A 22,074-nucleotide genomic window follows, 5' to 3' on the forward strand; every position below is an offset into this window, starting at 1 on the left:
AATAAACATATTGTAGTCACTGTGTAAGTCCTGTACTTATCTCTGAACGATAAAAATAAAACTGTTGTTTTCATGCGTGGTGCAATAACAACTACGACAGCGCGGCATTCACCTTCATACATTAAATAGCAGAGTTCAGAAGTCTAAGTGCTTTTTTCAGTGTCAGGTGTCTGGTTTTTTAATTGAAAAAAAATCCTTTTCAGTTTTACAAGCACTTATTTTTAATTCTTTATCACTGGGAGTTCCTAATAGGCAAAGGAAGAGAGAAAGGCTGGTTAAAAGGAGAATGGACACAAGACTTTGAGGAGGGGAAGTGCAATGTAGGACCTATTGAATCAGCCACAAAAAATTCTCTTGGCTCCTCATACAGGAGCCTTTTGGTTATCACCAGCAGTCTCTGTATGCTTAGTATTTATCAAACTGTACCAGGTAACCAGTCATCTGTCCCTGTGGTGCCAGTAGGTTTGTAAATGGCATCTGCATCATTAAGGTAATGTCTGTTTTTTCAACACAGACTTTAATTACATCTTTGCTTACACGTTCCCGTTTCCATAGACTCAGTGTGGACAATTTTTATCGCTAATTTATTGTTACTATTTTATTTAGATATTAGAAGTTAAAAATCGGGCTATTTGTTTGAATTCATTTTAATCACACTTTGCTGGAGATTTCTTGAGGCCTTTATTAGAAGCAGCTTCTTTTACTGACGCTGCTTCAATCCTTTGTGCTGCCCACATGACCTAGTTATTTTAAGCCCTGGTATGACTTAGGTTTCATTCTTGGGCTATTTCATCCATCTATTGAAATTGTTGCCAGTAAATTAGTTTTACAGTGTTTGCTGTGATTAGCATTATGTGCTCAAGGGAAGTTCTTCATAAAAATGCCTCTTATCAATACCTTTCAATGTGTTTAAACATTAATAAATAATTTTATCGGAAGAATGTAATACCCATAGTGAAATGATGATGTAAAATGTATTTGTATGCAAATTCTTTAATGGTAGCTTATACCATCTTTCTATTTGTTTTGTTACTGTGAAGATAAGCTATGTTGTGAAGCCATGAATTCTTTTTTATTTATGATTTTATGAAAAACCTACGTAACAACATTCATTCTTTGAAATATTTCATGCAGCTTATATACAGCAGGAACAAAAATTTCTGTCATTTCTACGACTGAAGAAGGAATTCTTATGTTTAAATTATGCCATTTTTGTTTGATTTTAAGATTTAACATTTTTAGAGGAATTTAGAAAACATTGGTGTTGGGTTTCTTGATAAGCTGAAGGCGGTAGCTATGGCCCGTTGGTAAGAGCCCAACCTGCTGAGTTCCGTGTCTCTCAAACCCCATGAGATTTGTATTGTTCTCCTTTCACAGGATGACTCGGCTGTGAGTAACTTGTACTGCAGCTCTGGCCCTTGAATATCTCCATTCTTCACCTGCTAAAATGCAGAAATATTTTTTTTTCAGTCATATAGATTCAGTATTTAGACTCCTATGACTCCTTGCATTTATAAATTCATAGCGTTCAATTTTGTTTGTCCAACAAAGTCATTTAACCCTTTCAACTAAGGGGAAAAACCTCTATTTTTACTAACAGCAATAACATCAGTTTTGTTGGTTTGTATGTTTTATTATTTATCTTCTTATTTTAATCATTTTAATAATATCTATGGACTGGATGTACCTTGTTAGTAATCCTAAATATGTAAAAACTTTCATTATTAAGAACAGGTAAGTCCCGTAATGTTCGGAAGCATTAAATTGAGTGTACTATCAGCAAGTTTGCTGATGACACCAAGCTGGGAGGAGTGGCTGACAGGCCAGAGGGCTGTGCTGCCATCCAGCGAGATCTGGACAGGCTGGAGAGTTGGATGGGGAAAAATTTAATGAAATATAACAAGGGAAAATGTAGGGTCTTACATCTGGGCAGGAACAACTCCAGGTTCCAGTATAGGTTGGGGAATGACCTATTAGAGAGCAGTGTAGGGGAAAGGGACCTGGGGGTCCTGGTGGACAGCAGGATGACAGCAGGATGACCATGAGCCGGCACTGGGCCCTTGTGGCCAGGAAGGGCAGTGGGACCTGGGGGGGATTAGAAGGGGGTGGTCAGTAGGTCGAGAGAGGTTCTCCTTCCCCTCTACTCTGCCCTGGTGAGACCTCATCTGGAATATTGTGTCCAGTTCTGGGCCCCTCAGTTCCAGAAGGACAGGGAACTGCTGGAGAGAGTCCAGCGCAGGGCAATGAAGATGCTGAAGGGAGTGGAGCATCTCTCTTATGAGGAAAGGCTGAGGAGCTGGGGCTCTTTAGCTTGGAGAAGAGGAGACTGAGGGGCGACCTCATCAATGTTTATAAATATATGAAGGGTGGGTGTCACGAGGATGGAGCCAGGCTCTTCTCGGTGACAACCAACAGTAAGACAAGGGGTAATGGGTTCAAGCTGGAACACAAGAGGTTCCACTTAAATTTGAGAAGAAACTTCTTCTCAGCGAGGGTGACGGAACACTGGAACAGGCTGCCCAGGGGGGTTGTGGAGTCTCTTTCTCTGTAGACATTCCAACCCGTCTGGATGCCTTCCTGTGTAACCTCATCTAGGTGTTCCTGCTCTGGCAGGGGGATTGGACTGGATGATCTTTTGAGGTCCCTTCCAGTCCCTGACATTCTGTGATTCTGTGAAATGTCTAGTGCTTAAACATGGGAACTGTCTAGCGCCCCAATCTTTAAGCAAATCTAAACATATATTCATAATTTTATAGGGGCGTAAGTTTCAAAGTCATATTGGTTGGGGAAGAACTCAAGCAAGTTAATAGTTTTTCTTTGAAGTCGTTTGCATATGAGAAAAGTGTTTGCTGCCAGGCTGGGTTGCTGGCTGCCGTCTGAAACAACCAGCACCCTTCGTACTCATTTCTGTGAAACACTGTGCCCCAATTTTGCCCTTAAATTGGGAAGGTGCGGATCAACTGCTAACTCAATGAAATTGTTGGTACTGACAAAGTCAGTGAAAGCCAAGCAGCAGTCAGTGAAAGCCAAGTCGGCACCAAGAAAGCAAGAAGGCGTTGCTTATAAACTTAACTGGGATATTTTAGTAATACTGTATTTGGTATTTGCAGCTAAGGTACTTGATGTGACTTCTGCGCTTGTATCCTGTTTGTTTGTCTTATCTGAAATTTTTCGTTCACGCTTTGTATTAACGTGTTCTCTGTTAGGGGAGAAGGTTTGAACAGCAGCCGAGACCTTTACTAGGATGACAAAGGGCTTTAAAAGAGATTCCAAATACGTGACCTGTAAATCAGAGCAAATTCAGTAGACTTCCTGTAGGATTCAAAAAGTATTGATTGGCTATGTTGCATTTATTTTAATCAACGATTTATTTTTAAAAAAATGTAAAATCCCCAATAGTTCTGAATTATTCAATGTGTGTTTGTAATCCCCAATTGTGCCCTTACTGAGTCCTCGGGTTTTCAGGTATGAAGCTTTAAGGGCCCCCATGAACTCTTTTGGATATGCCTTAAACCTAATGAGCTCCAATCCATTTCACCTCTAAAAGAACTAATTAATTGACTTAAAATCCTGCAAAGACTGTTAACTCCTTTCAGCATCAGAGAAATTGGAACTGGCACAATCAAAGCCTGAGTAACCCTGAGCCAGGACTGCAGGTACCTTTTGGTGCTGATTCTGGAGGAAACTGCTCGAGAAGAGGCAGGTGTTGTGGAATGACACGGGTTCTGTTTCAGCTGGGGGTTCACCAACATCTGTGTACCTGTGCAAAGACTAATTTAATAGCTCATCAGCAATATTGGTGGAACCTTTTGCACAACCAAGGCATTTTGCAGGATTTAAAAGCCTCTTGAAAGCCTGGACTTCTTGCCTTTGTAGGTGAAGGTTTTGAGGTGAAGGTTTTTAGCATGCATCAGGACAACTCAGGTTGTCTGAAGTGTGACCTTTTTTTGTATGCATATTAGTTCCGTCATAAAAATCCAGATACTCATGGAAAACTACTCATTCTTCTCGATGATGAACCACCATAATATAGTAAAAGTACCTTTTTTTAAAATCAGTTCCAGTCAGACCCTTCTTTAAAAGCAAACATGATTACAATTTATACTAAGAACTAATTGAATAAGGTCTTAGACAGCAATCAAGAAAAGTGAAATCAAACCATTTGGCTCATTCTTTAATTTCAGTAACACGACTGTCTCCACAGATGTAACGCGGGGTGCAAGGGTTCCTCAGATGAGGACCCAACCTCAATGGACGGAGCCTATTGTCGAGACATAAACAGGAGACTGTCTAAAGCAAAGCTCAAAGTGCATCGCAAATTCTAAGAAGCCTAAAGATCCCTCAAGGTAACCCGAAGCAAGACCATGAGAAGTAATGTAGGTAAGTTTGCAAAAGTAAAACAATGCATTTAGTCAGCTGAGAAACTGGTAGGAAAGTTTTTTTACAAAGTGTATTTCAAGTAGTATAACACAAAAGGTTTGAGCTGATGTTAAGAAAACGAATCCGAAGTACAGAAGACATCTTCAACATTTAATGGTGCTGAAAAAGAAAAGTAAACACTTTAGCAATTCAAATCTTTGTACAAGATATACAGTGCACCCATACGTGGACCTTTCTGATAACAGAACAAAGAAGAAAAAAGCATTCTTGACCTAGATTTACCAGATTATATTGAAACAGCATATGAAGCACAATATTTTAATGGTAAGAAAATTACCATTTTGTGACAGTGTGATTCATATGGAGTATTAGTCATAATTGGTAGTAATCTATTTTGACATAATTAAACAATAGAACTCCAGTTATCTGTATCAGAAAATATGCAGCACCATTCTTGACCTAGATTATATTGTAGTAGCAAAGTGTAGCTGCCTTGCCCTGAGATGAAGCCAGAACTTTACAGTAAAATGGGAAATCAAATGCTCTTATACATTTTCATAATCAAAATATAAGGTTATACCATGTCAACAACCAGCAAATGGAGAAAAAGAACGTCCCAGGAAGCTCAAAGAACACACTAGGAAACGGAGCTATAAATACCAGGCTAATTCCATAGCTTTAAGATTTCTCCAAAGCTTTTTTAAATCCCTCCAGAAAAGACTGAAGAGATCCCTAATCTGAAATGCCCCAGTTGAAGAAATGTGTACTTTTTTATTTTGAAATAAAGTGGTGTTAATGTACAATAGATTGTTGGGACATTTTAATGAGTCAGTGTAGTATCTATACTATATTCATTGCTTCAAAATAAGGTTTTTGAAAACATTGGTACATTTTCATTCTTATCAGTATTTTCTTCTTCAGAGAAAATAAAGAATTCTGTCTCATCACCTCTGAACTGATATGTATAGTATTCACTCAGAATACTTGATGTTCACAACTCATTTTGAATCTCTATTTTTTAGAGAGCTGTCCCTTTCAGTAGAGAGAACTAACAGAAGAGCAGTCTTCTTTGGTAGGATTTTATGAACATTTGGAAGATCTTTTTTTTTTTTCCTTTGCATTTCTAAATTGTACCTATGAAACATAACATTGTGGCTATATTTAGAAATATTTGTTTTTCTGGCTTCCTTACTTCGTATTCTAAATGCCTGAAAAGAGGCTTTCAGATTTCATGGCATTCCAAGGAGGATGTTGTTTTCCTGCTGTAATTTAATTTGGTGAATCTGCAGTGTGAACAGGTTCTTAGACAAGTGTCTGTAAGAAAACCTGGATTGTGAGACAAGTAAATTGTTGAGAGATTATTTATTATTATAAAAGAGATTCTTTTCTCCGTAATGTTGGGTGAAAACCTGTTTACATTTGTGTTACTGAAGCGCTGTGTAATGTTTCCTGTTGATGTTGGCAAAACCGGTAGCTGGGGATGTCCTGAGACAGAATCCTCATGTAACCATAGTGTGATAGCAGTTGGAAGGGACATCGGGAGCTCACACACATGGGCTGAGGTTGGAAGGGACCTCCAAAGATCATCTTGTCCAACCCGTCTGGTCAAGCAGGGTCACCTAGAGCACATTTCCCAGGGTCAGTTTTTCAATATCTCCATGGATGGAGATTCCACCACCCCTCTGGGCAACCTGTGCTACTGTTCCATCACCCTTCAGTGAAAAAGTGTCTCCTGATGTTCAGAGGGAACCTCCCGTGTTTCTGTCTGTGCCCGTTACCTGCATCCCATCGCTGGATGCCACCGAAAAGCGCCTGGCCCCGTCTGCTTTGCACCCTTTCTTCGGGTATTCATACACATTGAGAAGATCCCCCTAGAGCCATAATTTTCTTAATAAGTATTCAAAACTTTCCGTGTTGCACACGTGGCTGCTATTTGTCCTTTAGCTGTGGACATCAGAGGAGATTCTGGCCCATCTTCTCCTTAGCCACACGTTAGCTCATTGAAGACAGCGCTAAGATCTCCCTTTCACCTTCTCTGCTTGAGCTTCTCCCCCCATAAGGATCTCTTCACTCCTTAAAAATGCCGCTTTACCTTCTGCATTCATGTTTTGCTTGAGAAAATACATTTAAAATAACACCTTTTTCAGAAGCTTCTAGGTTTCCATTGCATGTTCCCTCTAGAAGAGGAAGACAGTTGGAGAACTTAAAAGAAAATAAAATCACAAATCTTCATTCCTAGAGTGCTGGGAATTTTTACAAATGGTATAAACAGTGTCTGACACAAGACTCGGTGTGTGGTCACTGTCAGTGAGGCCATAGGTAGAATGTATGATATTTTGCAGCACTGGACACTGCCCTTTAAGGAAAATTTGTATTAGCCAGAAGACGGCAAAGTAGAGCAACAAGCTGGTGACAGATTTAGAAAGCAGGACTGGTAAAGAACAGCTGAAAGGGTTGGGTTTGTTTATTCTAGGAAATAGAGAACACTCTAGGACAGGCATAAGGCTTTAAAAAGATAAGAGGTTTTTATAAAAGCAATGGTGGCAGCTGCTCTGTACATTTAAATAGTTTAATTTGCAGGAGGGATCATTTAGGATAGACGTAAAGAGAAAACAGCGCCAACTCATTTGGTTTGCCTCATATCTGACTGCAACTATGGATGAAAACTGGGATATTTTACCTGTAACTGTCATGAAATCTGTGATAGATAATTTTTTAAAATGTATAAAGAAACAGCTTTCAGAGACGATCTTGGTAATTTTGCCCATCCGCCACTGGCAGGGGCTGAGCAGAGTTCTGTCCTAAGCCCCCTCTTCAGATCCTCAGTTTCTCGAGTTCTGTCAACTGAATTGTGGGATTAGCTTTGTTTTATTTCCCTGCAAACTTCTTCTTTTACTGATAATATACTTCAGTTTGAGTTATGCAGTATTTACATCTTTACTTATGGCAGTTTTCATTACAACGCAGGGAACCAAAGGACTTTTTTTTTTAAATAAAATGCTTTGAAAAGCTCTTATTTAAAACGGAGTGAAATTCAGGTTCCGCAGGCTTTGGTAGTTTGCCACCGATTTCCTTGAATTCAGATCCCCATGCAGACGGTGGGCTGAAGTATAACGTAAGGAATAAACACATGCACAACTAATATGAGAAGCTGTCGTACCTGTCTGGAGCTTGAACTCATATGTCTTAGATTTTTCTGCCAAGACTTTCTGGTCCTGTTTATGGAGGTTTTTTGGTGACAAAATGTATTTGTGTTACTAAATGAATTTATTTTGATCAAGCTTTAAATACATTGTGATAAAGAGCTGACCAAATGGTTCTTTGCCTACATTTTATCCAATTGCTCACTTTTTGGAGCGTGGCGCCAGAACATGCTAAATATCTGTGTTACGTACCTACCGACTACATTTCCAGAGACGTTTTTCAGGCCTATTCAGAGAATAAAGAACTGTTTGAGTTTTAACTTAATATCCAGCACAACACGTTGTCCTTTGATTGGGATGAAGTAGTGCGCTTTCCAGGTTCTCATCTTTTTTGGAGCTTTGTTCTTAAACTCTTGGATGTGCTACATCCTTAAAGGGACACATGGGTTTAATTTCTGGGTACCTGTGGTCCTTATTCTCATTTTTCTTTTCTCTGCTTTGATGAGCTGGTGCAATTCTCTTTTACTTGGCAAGCTTGAATGTGATTCACCCTTTTGTTTAGCTCCTCCCGAAGAGAATCAAACCTTTTTTGTCTAGCTTAGGGTGTGTGCAGTCTATGGCACATGCAGTAAAATCAGGTTTTATAGCACATGGAGTGAGCAAAGCCATGGATACAGACAGGACAGAGCTGGGCGTCCTTACCAGGTACCGTCTTGCTCTCCATTAAACCCAACCATGTCCTGTTTGGATGGCAAAACACCTCCAAGGAGAGTTTCACAACCCCTGTACTGAAGCAGAGAATAGAACACTTTTTATTATCGTAAAAACAAACATTGAATTTTCTAGAAGCCAGGCTGCAGTCTTCACAGTTCATTGGGCAATGAAATTTATCCTTATTAAGGTGTCAGTGTGAATACGTCTGATAATCATCATATAAAAATTCAACTCAACAATACACAGACTCTAACATTTAGGTACTTTGCTGATTTTAGTAGGCTAAAAGTATAATATCTTGGCTTTCTTAAAAGCAAGTCTCTGAGTGAAGGGGATGGGACAGCCAGACGGAAAAGAGATTTTTTCACTCATGAGGCGCCAAATCTTATTTGAAACTAGTGATGTGTGTACAGTCAAGAACTTTATCGTCTTTGTTGCTGGAATACTGTTTAAACTTTAGAGTAGATTTTACGTTAACATTTTCTTAAATATAATTCTTTCTGTGCCCATGATGTTTTATGGAAATGAAGCGTGTACAAAATACGTTTTATGGAAACAGGTATTTATTTCAGCGTTTCAAAGGAGAAACGATATTCTAAGAAACCTCTCTGGTTAAGTTTTTATAAATATGAAGGAGTAATTAAGAATCATTTAACATTGAAATCTTAAAATGGTAAGTGGACTATATTGCTTACAATTGCTTATCTTCTGTTTCAACGGATTCTTTGTTTTTCAGCTTGGAATGAACAAGATGAACATATCCACCTTTAATCTAATGCTTAATGAGGAAAAAGGTCAGACTTTTTTATTTTTTAAATCGTTTGCCTTACTGTTAATTAGTATATTAAAAAATACTATATATTTGCATTGTTTATTTCATATATCTTAAATAACAAAATCAAATGTGAAGTGTTAATATGAGGGCTGAGAAAGATCATTTTTAAATTGAATGATATATTCATAAAACAGCTGACTCAGACCAGTGCAAGTAGAAAAATAAGCTATAGAAGGAAAGGTCGTGGATGCAAATCTTCATAGAGATTAATTTAAAAATTATCGAAGTTATAATTAATAGACTTCTTGTATATCAATAAATAAATATTCGTCATATTTTTAACGGAGTGAAGGCATTTAAAAGGATTAAAATCACCCACTCTTTTTTTTTTAAATGTCCTTGAATTTCTGAGTCCTCTTTTAGAAAACAGAGCTGTCTATGTCTTAAATAAAACAGCAGGGCCAAATTCTCCAAATACTTACGCATTCAATTAGTATATCATGGAAAGACAGTGAGTAATAATCTACTAATGCTAGAGAGTCATCTATCATATCGGACTGGATTTCAGAGAGGCAGCCCAGGCTCTCAAGCACTATTACGTTTGTGCCAGATAAGGCCGGAGAGTTTGCATTAAGTTGTCTGAATAGCTGATTTTTATGCTATCATATTTTTTTAATATCTTAAGAGTATTTTCACGAGGGAAATTGCTGAGTAGAGATACATAATTCAGTAAACAATTTAAAAAATAGCACTTGGAGAAAAAAAATACATCTGTCTAAAAATAGTATAGTCATGTGACTTATTACTTTGGCACAAAAGCATAATTTACAGGTTTAATTTGCAATCCTACTATGTTTCTGACATTCTCTTGCACAGAAACTCAGTCTGAATTATTCAAATGATTTAAAAATTGCTGTGTCCTGAACTTCAGATGTCTAACACAAAGGAGGTTTATATAGTTTACTGAGCCCTCTGCATTTGAGATATGGGAGTATGATTTACATTTTTACCATTTATTGCTTAATTTTTGCAATCACGCTGCACAGTTAATGCAGATCTGGGGCTAATCTGGTAATCGTTATGCCAGCAGGTTGGAGCCTTTCACCATATTTCCAGCAATTTCATTTTTTCCTTTCTTTAACTGCTTATCTAAAATCTAATTGGCTTTTCATGTTCAGGTCTTGAAATAGTTACATTTAAATATTCTTTTCTTTTAAAATTAACTTTTTTGTTTTCACAAATTTATATTTCCCTTGTAACCAGTAAGTCAATAACATACAGCAAAGCTGCCAAGTAGAACTGAACAATTACAAATAGTTATTACCTATTTATTAGATACCTTAAGAACATTCTGTGTCAGATGTTCCTGAAATTCATATAATCTTCATTATAAAACCATTATAAAACTATATTTAATAATTTCAGATTTTTGGAAGCCTGAAACATGAGAATTGAAAGAAGTTGTTTAGTATTTGTTTATTCATGTGCTTGGATCTCCCTTTGCAGTAATTTTAACTTCGGCCTGAAACTTTAAACTATTCATAGCTAAATCATTTCATAATAATCAGTGTGTTGCTATTAGAGTTTTAAGTTTATACTAATTTTAACTCCCTTATTCCTTTTTTGGATAAATGTGGTCATTTCCTAATGAATCTGTGTGTTGTGTTGCTGAGAGCAATCCCACTGTGACAAAGCAGATTTTTTTTTTCTATTAATATCCTCTTCTGTTGTGGCAGTAAGTCTTGCAAGGTCTGAAATTCTCTCTCTTGTAGGCACAGATAATTTCTTTTCGTCCACATTTTGCAGTCATCTTTTTTCTTGATGTGGTAACTTTCCTTGATAGACTCTTCTAGAGCTCAGTAGTTTCTTACAGAGCTCACAGAGTGACAATTGCTGTAGAAATGTTTCAGTGGTATAACCATGAAAGATCCCCAAAGCCACAGAAGATTAAGATTTACTCATGCTTGTTCCAAAATACTAAATTCTGGAAAAGTGTTACACCAACGAAAGCAAAATATTTTAAAAACTGTGGCTTTCTAATGGCAAGATAGGTTTTAGAGGAGACAGAAATTCCTATTCAAATAAAGCCCCCAAAAAGTGGCCTTCCCAGTTGCAGAACTGGTGATGTATCATCACTGCATGATGAAGAAAGAACTAAAAGAACTGTAGAAAAGCTGTTCAGAAAAAGAGTTCAAGTATAAATTCTCTTTATATTACAGAAAGCTCAGTCCTTTAAAATCTTCAGCTAGGAACCTCGCTTTGCAACTCCTTCCTGCTATGTAATACTGTACTTGCTGTGTAATAAAAAAAAAAATAACCAGTTTGTGTAAAATTGATAAAGCTTTATGCCCACAGATTGAAACAAGACCATTGAAAAGTAAATGTACGAATGGCTTTTGGCCATTAGAAAAAAATTGAAAACATCCAAGTCCAGGTTTGATTTTCCTGGATTTGTAGGTTGCTGAAGATGGACATTGTATAATATACAAGTTCCTTGTTTCACTCTAAGAGTTCCCCTAAAGTTGCGAAGTTGATGTAATGACGTTGCTTCACTTCTTATTAACATTTAGGTTAGTAATATTGTATTTCATAATATTCTCTAAGAAAGGTTTTGATAATAGTGACATGATGCTTACCTGCATAATATCTTGGTTAATTTAAATTGTATACCAAATATTCGTCTTAATTTTAAAAAAAAATCTGAGTGCTTACATTATTTTGGCAGTAAAGTAGGCCTGTCTCGCATGCAGTTTTGACCTATTTCCCTTGTAAAGAAAAAAATTAATGTGGCGGAAGGCCTGAAAGAACATTATGACTCTTCTGTATTCTTCTATGGACTGTTGTATTTATTAAATTCTTATTGAGTAGGCAGAGCCGAGGTTCACAAAGAAAATCCTTTTGTTTCCTGCCATCTTTTTTGATTGTCGCGTAGTTCAGCGTTGCTCTTTGTCAAAACGCTTTCAGAGATGCTCTGTGTACGCAGATGTGCATGTGTGTGCACAAAGGAGGTTCTTGAAAGGATTTACCTTCTCCATTCCCTCATAGAAAGTGGAAACCTCCGTTGTTCCCAACTCCAGGATTTACAGAGATAGATGTGTTACAGTTTTGGGGTTTGGTACCAGCCGTACACTAAATAAAGGATGCTAAAAGAACCGCGCTTCTTCACAGCTCAGCCATTGCTTGGACAACTGTTAATGACGCAGTTAAATCTCCTCAATTGAGGATATTTTGCAGCTCAATGAACTCCACATTTTTACCTGGCAGGAAGGATATCGTATGTAAGGGTTAACAACTTCTGAGTAGTTAACAGCATGCTGGGCCAAAATGCTCCAAAAGAAGAGGTTGCTACTATGTGCTCTTAGTGATCAGCTAAAATATAGAATAGAATCATTTTGGTTGGAAAAGACCTTTAAGATCCTCAAGACCAACCGTTCCCCCACTGCTGGCACTGCCCCATGTCCCTGAGAACCTCATGTCCATCTGTCCAGCCCCTCCAGGGATGGTGACTCCAGCACTGCCCTGGGCAGCCTGTTCCAATGCCCCACAGCCCTTTGGGGAAGAAATTGTTCCCAAGATCCAACCTCAGCCTCCCCTGGTGCAACTTGAGGCCGTTTCCTCTGGTCCTGGCGCTTGTTCCTGGGGAGCAGAGCCCGACCCCCCCTGGCTCCAAGCTCCTTTCAGGCAGGTCAGAGATCAGAAGGTCTCCCCTCAGCTCCTGTTCTCCAGCTGAACGCCCAGCTCCCTCAGCCGCTCCCAACACACTTGTGCTCCAGCCCCTTCCCCAGCTCCGTTCCCTTCTCTCAACTCGCTCCAGCCCCTCAAGGCCTTTCTTGGCATGAACATAAGTTGACCCTTCTCCATGAGAATCTTGCCCTATCTATCCATGACACAACTGAAAATTGTTTTATTAGTGTAGATTCCTACTTAGCAGGTCTGAAGTGCTGGCGTTGGTCCAGCAGCGCAGGAAACCAGATACTGCAGGATTCTGTCCAACCCCATGGAGGTGGGAGAGGCTGAGCTGGGCCATGTCCACTGGGTTACTGGTACAGGTCGTTGACTGTGGATTGGGAAACCAGTACAGTGGCCAGGAGTCTTGATTTTTTTTTTTTCCCCCCCTATTTCTGTCTAAATCCATCCAAATAGCTGTCATTTTATAGTGTGGTTAAATTTGGGGTCTTCCGAGCCTAAAAAGTTCTACAACATCAAAAGTAGTATAAATTGGGAATACATAAGCCTTGTTACAGTACAAAATAAGGCTGTACTAGACACAGTTCAAAATAATTTAATACCAAAGGTAGATGGACTGGTATAAACCAATGTGGCACTGGGGCAATTTAACATGTATCATTTTAATTAAGTTATTCAGTAGAGATCAATTTTCTGGTTGTTGCAATGTACTGTGAATACTCTGTATTTATGAGTAAGATGAAGATGTCTTTCTCAAACCAAAGGCAGAGTATATCATGTATACAGCTGTGCTATAGTCCTGGATACCACTACAATGAGATAAGGTTGAAGAAAGGTTTCCTTTATGCGTTAAGCACATTTGTTTGTTGAATCAGTCGCCTAAAAATAGGGCTTCGCGAAGTATTCAATACCAATCGAATTAGTCAAGAGACTGCCGCTCTTCAAAATGGAAAAGCATTCCCAAAACGTGATGCAACATTTGTATTTACTACATGATACAGGAGAATCCCAACTAATTTCTTTTATAGACTTAAACAGATTAATAATGTGCAAGCGATAACTAAATAAAAACTCATTTTAATCCTGCGTGGTTTGAAAATAATGCTGTTTAATACACTAAAACTTCCTGTTAGTTCTAAAACCCTAAAACTGTGATTTGAGGGCATTTCTGTTTCTCAATGTATTTTGTAGGTTTTCTGTGTTTGAAAGGAAGGCCTGGGAAGGGAGATTTCTATTTGTATCTCTAAGCGGTGTGTTGTGTACTTCGGCAAAACTTTATACCCGAAATCTGATCATTCTATAAGTAAGCACTGGCTTTTGTGCGTCAGAGAGGCATCACTTTAGGCACACTTAGAAGTTCATGTAAGAAAAAAGTAATGGAGCATCTTTGTAACATTAGGCTGTCGAAATTTGTCTTAACTGGCTTTATGTCCACTTATTGATAAAATAAATGTTACATTGGTGTTCATATCATGTGTGATAGATCTGAATCCTGACTATGAGTATCTAATTTAAGTTTTTTATTACTTTGTGCCAAGTTTTCTGTTTTACCGCTTGACCAGAAAATTGTTAAAGTAAACATTAATAGCTGAATGTGCAAAGAGACTTCCTAGAATGCAGCATTCCAAAAAGTGAGACAGTTGCCTTAAAAATCAAAAACATACTTTCAGCATATGAAAATTAAGCAGAAATTTTCCATAGCAGGAGGGGTTTGAGGGGACTAAAAGGGGGAAACAATTCCGTGTAGTTTTGCATAGTTCTCCAATGAAATATTTTTAAGCATATTGTAATGAAACTGGACTGCAAAACAAATGTAAACGGCATGTCTTGGCACACAGAAAAAAGAAGTAATTGATTTAGATGTGGCAAGTTGTGTTACTCGTGGTGAGATAACATGAGTTGTCTGGAGTTGTTACGAGATTACAGAGAAGAGGTATTTATTACATGGGTTGATGAAAATCAGGCCTTTGGATAGAACCCAGTGTCCAACATACTTTGGATTTGGTCCAAAATCCGAATACTTTCTATCCCAATCCAAAATACTTCAGATAGAACACTTTGATGGAGAAGAGGAAAATGGTACATCAAAAGAGACGGGATTTTTCTGCAATTGAGTTGGAAGATTCTGGACTGGGAAGAAATGCAGAGGTTTGAGTAGTCAAATGGATGCTCTGTGTGTCAGAGAACTGACGGTCAGGCTGATCCCTCCTGGGATGTAAATGTCTTTTTTCAATCACAGTTTGCCAGATGTGATGGAGCTGTGCCACTGTCCCCTCCACTCGTCCCTTGAAACTTGCAGCTCCTCGTCTAGGCTGCTTTATCATATAAAATGTATTATAAAACCAGCCGACGCCATGGGGTGAACAAGAGCCAGACCCAGCCTGGTTTAAGTGACTCTCATCCTCTTTCACTGCTGTCTTCCTTAGCTCCATTTTCTTTTTTCGGCTGATAAATTCTTATTGGGAAAATGTAAAAGATGTCCTTTGTTGAATCAGATTTAAGAGGATTAACTCTTCTGGGAGAGACCTCTACTATGCTTAACTTTTCTGTAGTGTTATGCAGTTAAATAAAATAATGCATAGCAGCTCTGCACATGCGGTTTAGTGAAGCATTTCTGTACCAAAACATCGACGCAACCTCTTACTTTTACCATTCATAGAAATACGCAATGGTTACAATATGTACTCAGTATTTTATTGCCTGCATTTTGTGGAAATCTGCATGGGGTTTAGTGAAAAAAAATCTCACTTCCATGAGTGTTTTCCTATAAACCATGGCTAGTTACACACTGATTAGCTGTGTACTACACCATGGCTGGTTACACACTGTTGAGCCGTGTCCTCAGAAGCTTCCAGGGAGCCTATGCCCTCTTGTCTGCAATTCCTTGCACACAGACACATCAGTGTGTCCTCGCAGACCCCAACTTGCATATGGGCACAGCGAATTGCAAGAGAAAAGGTCAAACTTTGGTGATATGAATAGCATTTTTCACTGTTTTCTGCTTAAGGGTGAGCGTGGTGGGTTTCGTACCTGGGGAAGAATGGAAAATGGATCATCATACCTGTGCTCGGATTCATTTTTACTTTTTACATCACTCGAGTGCTTGTGTTATTTACAGTTCTTTAGCCTCTAGTACTCTTCCAGAAAAAGTCGTACAAATAATAAACTTTGATGGAAGGTATATGATTGAAGCAGACATTTTATTCCAATTCATTGTATCGAATAAAAATATTTCAATATTTTCCACAGCAGAAGCAGTTAAGTGAATTCTTTTGCTTCTTTTCGTATCATTTCAGGCTATGTGCAGTACAGAAAAATGGTTTATCTGATTAGATGAGAATAAGTATTATGGTGGTGATGGGATAGGATGTTAGCTGAGGTGGAGCATTGCAGAAACAGTAGAAATATAAGGTTACTTCAAAGCATCTCTTGCTGATCGTTCAAAAAAGAAATTGATGGCTATTATTTTCTCGTAATGGATCCAGTGCAATCGCCCTAAATAGCAACATGAGCCACAGCAAGATTGCGCTAAGAGAGGAGCAACTTTCTCTGCGCTGTTTGCTTCCAGTATTTTAAATTACATATTTTCTGATTCTGGTTTTACTGTATTACAGAGAGTTAATTCTTGTTAATAATAATGGGAAAATTATCTACCTATTTTAGCCATACGTGGGACCTACAATACAAATGCCAATGCAGCATTCAGCAATAATGCTGAAACCCGAAGGTGAATTCTGTCTTGGTTTTGATGAAACGTCGTCTTCAGCCTTAACTGGGATAAAACCAATCGAACACCAAAACTTCTAAACTGAAAGCCTGATAGAGTCCTGAACTGTTGCCAAGCGCTCTCCAAATCCTATTTCTGTGCACCGAATGTAAAGATTAAAGGGTAGATTATTTTCATATGAGAGATCTCAAGGTGCTTCGTGTGACCTTCACTCTGACCTTCACTGGTCACCTGGGGCCTGGTCACCTCCCCTGTCAGTGACCTGCGGCCTGTAAGGCCTTAAAAGGGGCCTAAAAAGAAAGATGGGGACAGACTTTTTTAGCAGGGCCTGTTGCCATAGGACAAGGGGTGATGGTTTTAAACTAAACGAGGGGAAATTCTGACTAGATATAAGGCGGAAACTTTAGCCACTGAGGGTGGTGAGACCCTGGCCCAAGCAACATCTTCATCTGAAAACTAATTAGCAGAAATGCAACATTCGTGTTCTTTGGAATTCGGCTCAGTTTGAACCTCTTGCTAACAAAGCACAGGAAATCATTAAAAAATATGCAGAGATGCTTTGAGGTTTGTTACAAATGCACTTTGCTCATTGTACATTTAAGTGTTGCTTGATTTGAAATTATCTTTTCGGCCTCACCTCTGGAAGATAAATGCATCTTTTTAATCATGCACACTGTGAATCACCTTCTGTGTGTGAAGGCGTTTTTACAAGGCTGAGGTCCTGGCCAGGCCGTGGAAACGCTCCCACCTCCGGGTGGGATCCCATCTCCAGGTGGCATCTGCTGAACAAAGCCACCCGTGCACCTGAGCTGCTCCGCTGGGCACCTCTTGTCTTCGGGGAGATCCAGACTAGATATAAGATATTTTTTTACATTGAGGGTGGTGAGAGCCTGGCCCAGGTTGGCCAGAGAGGTGGTGGCTGAACCATCCCTGGAGACATCCCAGGCCAGGCTGGACGGGGCTCTGAGCAACCTGAGCTGGTGCAGATGTCCCTGCTCATGGCAGGGGGGCACTGGATGGGCTTGTAAGGTCCCTTCAACCCAAACCATTCTCTCATAGTCTCGTCATCCCTCCCCCCCGTTTTGGCTGGCCAAGGATTACACCCTCTCCGAGTGCTCCAGAGTATAGGAAAGTTGAAACAGATCCCTACAAAACAGTGCTGGGCTATTCTAGAGGGTTTTGTACTGCAGAAAATGACACTATTTATTCTGAAAATTGCACTCTCTATTCTTTAGATTTCAGCACCTTAGTCCAAGGGGTATGTCCAGCCAGCTTCTTCCTAGTCCACGTCCTACTTGTAAATACCATGGCTATTTTTTTCTTTATGTAGCATTTCGAACTTTATAAGTAGCACATCCAAAGAGAATGTACCACGTAAGTGGTACATTGACTATGTTTCAAAATGTTAACATGACATTGGTATTAGGAATAACACAGAATTGACATGCAGTTCCAAATAAAACCTGTTACTACAATAGTCGTCAGTGCCATCTTACAGCTGACTTCGAGGATTGTTGTTTTTTCAATGTATTTACTATTTTAATTGCATATTCCATGTTTGTCTCACCTTAATAAAATGTCCAGTCTCAAGAGTTAAGTCTCACCTGGTCAGCTTCAAAAACTACTTTGGGAGTATATTGTGGTTATTGTGAACTTCTTTCATGAATATTTGTTCATATGGTATAGTCGTATGGGGGGAATTATTACTTATGTTATTCAATTGTTTCATAAGTATTCCGAGATCAGTGCATTGATGCTGGCTTTTCCCTTTTTATTTTACAATTTTCTTGTAAGAAATGATTATTTTAATTTAGTCTAAATGCAGGGGTTTTCCATTTTTATGGATACTATTGGTCCTGGGAGCAGCTTCCTTCACATTAAATCCATTCGGTTTTATAAACAGTTTTAAAGGGTGCTAATTGAGCTAATCGTCTGTTGATAATTCAGAATAGAAGCACATGTGAAACTATCCAATTAAAAAATATGTCCCTTAATACACCCAAACTGTACATTAACTATTTAATAATAGTTGCACTCCCTTAGGTTTTGAGACGTAGCTCCATTGCACCCATATATAGAGTGTGCTGGCAGGATAAGGCTAAGCCTTATTTTGATGGTTCTAGTGACATTTAAAATTTTGATCGTAAGCTCTTTAAATGGATGCAGCTGTATACATCTTTGTGAATTACTGAACTGGGCTGAAAATGGCTCACGTGTTTTTTATATCTGTATTTTTCAGGCTGTTTCATTGGAGCCAGGGAGTCATGAAAGAAACTCAAGAAGACAACTTGGATCATGAATGGAAGATAAAAAGAAAACAAAAAGAATGTGGCATATAAAGGGTATAATACCTGGAGGTATTAGATCTGACTCATATTTATAAAAATGAGACAAGCTTTCACAAAATACAAGTTATTTAGACAGTCATCAAGCTTGGAGCCATGCTGTTGAACTAGAAATTCTCTTTTTCCCCATTCTCCTTTCTGACAGGTAACAAAGGATTGGTGAATTACGATTTTCCCAAGTTGGAAGCACTAATTTTTATCTATATAGTTCATCCTTATGAATATATAAGGAGTTAAACATTGCATATTTAATGTGGATTATAATGGGAAACTGACTCATTAACAAAAATGGCCACTTTTAAGGACTTGGTTTCAAACTGAGCTGGAGCCTCCCAATGCACTTTGTACAATTTGGGGAAAAGTGTACTGAATGGCCTTCTTTGGGAGGCCATGATGCCATATAGTAAAAGGATATCATCTTACTGTTGATATCTTTGAAGACTCATAAACAGAAACAGAAAAATGAATGGTGGAAAGGAGTGTGACGGAGGGGACACGGATGGAGGGCCACCAGCAGTGCAAGTTCCCGTTGGGTGGCAGCGGCGGGTGGACCAAAGCGGAGTGCTCTATATCAGGTAAGGTTATCTCCGGTGGGGACTGCTTTTGGTTTTGCTGTAGTTTTGCCAGAACATGGTAAATTAGCGACTCAGCTAATCTTTTGTACTCGAAAACTCCGAGGGCTTGTGCTTTTGGAAGCACGAGATCATTTTTTCTGCTGATATTAGTGGAGTCCGCTTAAGTCGGTTGTGCCATTTGCATGCCCTTAATGTACTCTCAAATCTAATATTGCTTGGTCTTGAAAATTTCATAATCCTTACTATACGTTTAGCTTCAGGCATGAATAGTTCTTTATTAGTTATTATTGTCACACATATTTCAGAGCTGAGCAGTAGCAGATTTAACCTTACTTAATATCTTTATTATTCAAACCTCTTACGGTGAAACCAACCGGTTGTTTAGTCATGTGCCACACCTGAGATCACGAGGAATCTCTGCTGTCTTTTTCCTACTCCCATACACGTAGATATTGCTTTTTCCTTGCACCAACACGGGACTTCTGTAAGTCTTTGCTGGTGGAGTTTAAAGCCGTGATCAGGCATGTGAAGAGTTCAGGGAGGGTGAGGTCGAGTGGGACTTTCTTCTTCTGTTTGCACAAGTCTTCAGCTCAGTTCATGCAGATCCTGCCATTCTGCAGCTCTTCTTCCCCAACTCTTTCCTGGATTTATGTTCCAGATCTCCATTAGACTTTTGTGGTTTACATACTCGCTTTTGAAACAAAATTTAAGTCGTTTAACTGCTTAGTAGCTGTAGAAAGCATCAGTTTTTATACGCCTTGTAAAGGTTCTGTGTTCAGTGTCACTGACGTTCTCCAGCAAGATTTACTACTACAGATTCCTCACATTTCTCGTGTAGAAGAAAAGGGAACACAAGCCTAAATTTGGAGCTTTAGGTATTTTGTTTGTTTATTTTGCTAGCTTATTGGATTCTTTTGCTTCACCCTGAAACAGTCACAAAGAAATCTCTTGAAATTACTATTAAATTAATGCATTCAGATAAACAGACTACAAATTAAATGTTATTGGAAAAAAGATCAAAGTCAGCTTTAACAAAATACGGGTACATCAGGTTTACATCACAGAAGCCTAAACAATTATCAGTCGGTTATTTGCTTAGTCTTATTCCACTGTTCTGTGATTAAAAGAACCACTTCTTCAGAACGTTTTATGTATTACTGATACAAAATAATGAGTCAAAACATACTCCAATTTTACACTAAACTCTACCATAAAAGATCAAATGCATTCCGGGATTTCTTGTTTGTATTCTTAATTAGCAGAATCAAACAAAATCCATGCCAGCGATACGCACGTTAAAGATAAATTGCCTTCCCTTGTATTTCTCATTAAAGCTGTAATTTACTGGGCCTCTGCCTTAGTTAAAAATCAATGACCAAAAAAAAAAGTGGTGGGTTTTTTTTGTTTTTCCCTATCGTCTCGATATCCAGGCATCAAAACGTATAATGCTCTGGTATTTTTATATACCTGGTGATCTTACCTGCTTCCAAATCTCTTTTTGTGTGGCTGTAAGAAGCAGGCCGTGAAGCTTGTGCTGCTGCTTCAAGCAGATATCTTTCATATTTATCAACTAGTAAATGTTGGTGTAGTTCTGACAGTTATTTGCTTTCCTATATTTTTGTATATGTTCTCTTAATTCAAGGGGACTTTTTAATACTTCTGCTCTTAATTTCCTTGTGGAAAACACTGCTTTTATGCTAATTGACCCTATTAATTGGGTTTACCAGTTGCCTTTTTCAGCTTGGGGAGGTTTGTATTATTTCTGCCCTCCTCCCAAGTTTTGCCCATGTATTTTTTTTCTCTTTAATCCAATGGTTAATTTTCTGCTCGCCTTCTCCAAGCTGTTTTGATGAAAGGGAACACTATAGACAATGCACTTGGTGTGGTCGGTGGCTCTTACCTTCTTATTTGGTGAAAGGCGCAGGAACGTGTTGGTTGGAAAGGATGGAAGTCAAATAATCCAGCGATAATGGCAGCACTCGCTCGGGTCAGCCCTTGGTTTCACCAGCTGCACCTTCAGGGTTTGAGTTTCCGCAACCCCTCTGGGTAACTGCTCCAGGGCTGCTCTGCCCTTCGGAAGGAAGAACCACCTGAAAATATGCACGGCGGTTATTGAGAGAACGAAAGGTCAAACAATATTGACTCCAAAGCTATGCAAGGGAAAATTAGTGTATATATTAAGATCTGACATGATTTAACAAGAATAGATGATCCCAGCTGAATGAGGACTCACTGTATTTGTGCTTCCTTATAAAGCAGGAATGCTTTTCCATCAGCTGTCCACAGTTGCTTTGGATTAAATCCATTAATTAGCTAGTTTTTCTTACCTGGTAAAAGCACTGAGTTGAGTCTCAGTGCTTTTCTTAGTAAAAAAAGTGCTACAGCCTTAAAGTAGGACCTAGATCTCTTCTTCAGCTGAGTCATCAGTGGAATAAACTGAGAAAAGCACTTTAATAATAGGAAAAGATTTCAGAACTGTCAGTAACACATCCTAATATATTTTATAATTTACTCTTTCTTCTTTCTTTGGGATCCAAAAGCCTCTGGATGAGCTCAGTGGTAGTTTCTTACAAAGGAAGCTGCTGTTTACCCTTTGCAGTATAGAAAGATGAGAAGATCTTTACATGCAAAATATACTTTGCAATTACATAGGTCTGCCCAGGAACAAGGCAGAAACAGAAAAATTGGCCCTTTTTTAATTTGGTTGTTTCTTGTGAACAAATGACTG

General features: G+C 38.7%; 1 protein-coding gene across 7 annotated transcripts in view; it reads left to right on the top strand.

Annotated features, from left to right (window-relative positions):
* MBD5 (methyl-CpG binding domain protein 5) overlaps window positions 1-22,074 on the top strand; it is a 133,229-nt gene that overhangs the window by 68,810 nt on the left and 42,345 nt on the right. For 4 of the 7 annotated variants that reach the window (XM_065637938.1, XM_065637935.1, XM_065637939.1 and 1 more), the window contains 3 exons: window positions 4,205-4,380; window positions 8,974-9,031; window positions 18,666-19,346. In XM_065637938.1, the coding sequence (XP_065494010.1) occupies window positions 19,234-19,346 (113 nt within the window). In that variant the 5' untranslated portion in view covers window positions 4,205-4,380; window positions 8,974-9,031; window positions 18,666-19,233. The remainder of the gene's footprint in view (window positions 1-4,204; window positions 4,381-8,973; window positions 9,032-18,665; window positions 19,347-22,074) is intronic. The other 3 variants (XM_065637933.1, XM_065637934.1, XM_065637936.1) reach the window with 3 other exon arrangements.

The sequence above is a fragment of the Caloenas nicobarica genome, chromosome 6 (genome assembly GCF_036013445.1).
Source record: "Caloenas nicobarica isolate bCalNic1 chromosome 6, bCalNic1.hap1, whole genome shotgun sequence".
Classification (NCBI taxonomy): domain Eukaryota; kingdom Metazoa; phylum Chordata; class Aves; order Columbiformes; family Columbidae; genus Caloenas; species Caloenas nicobarica.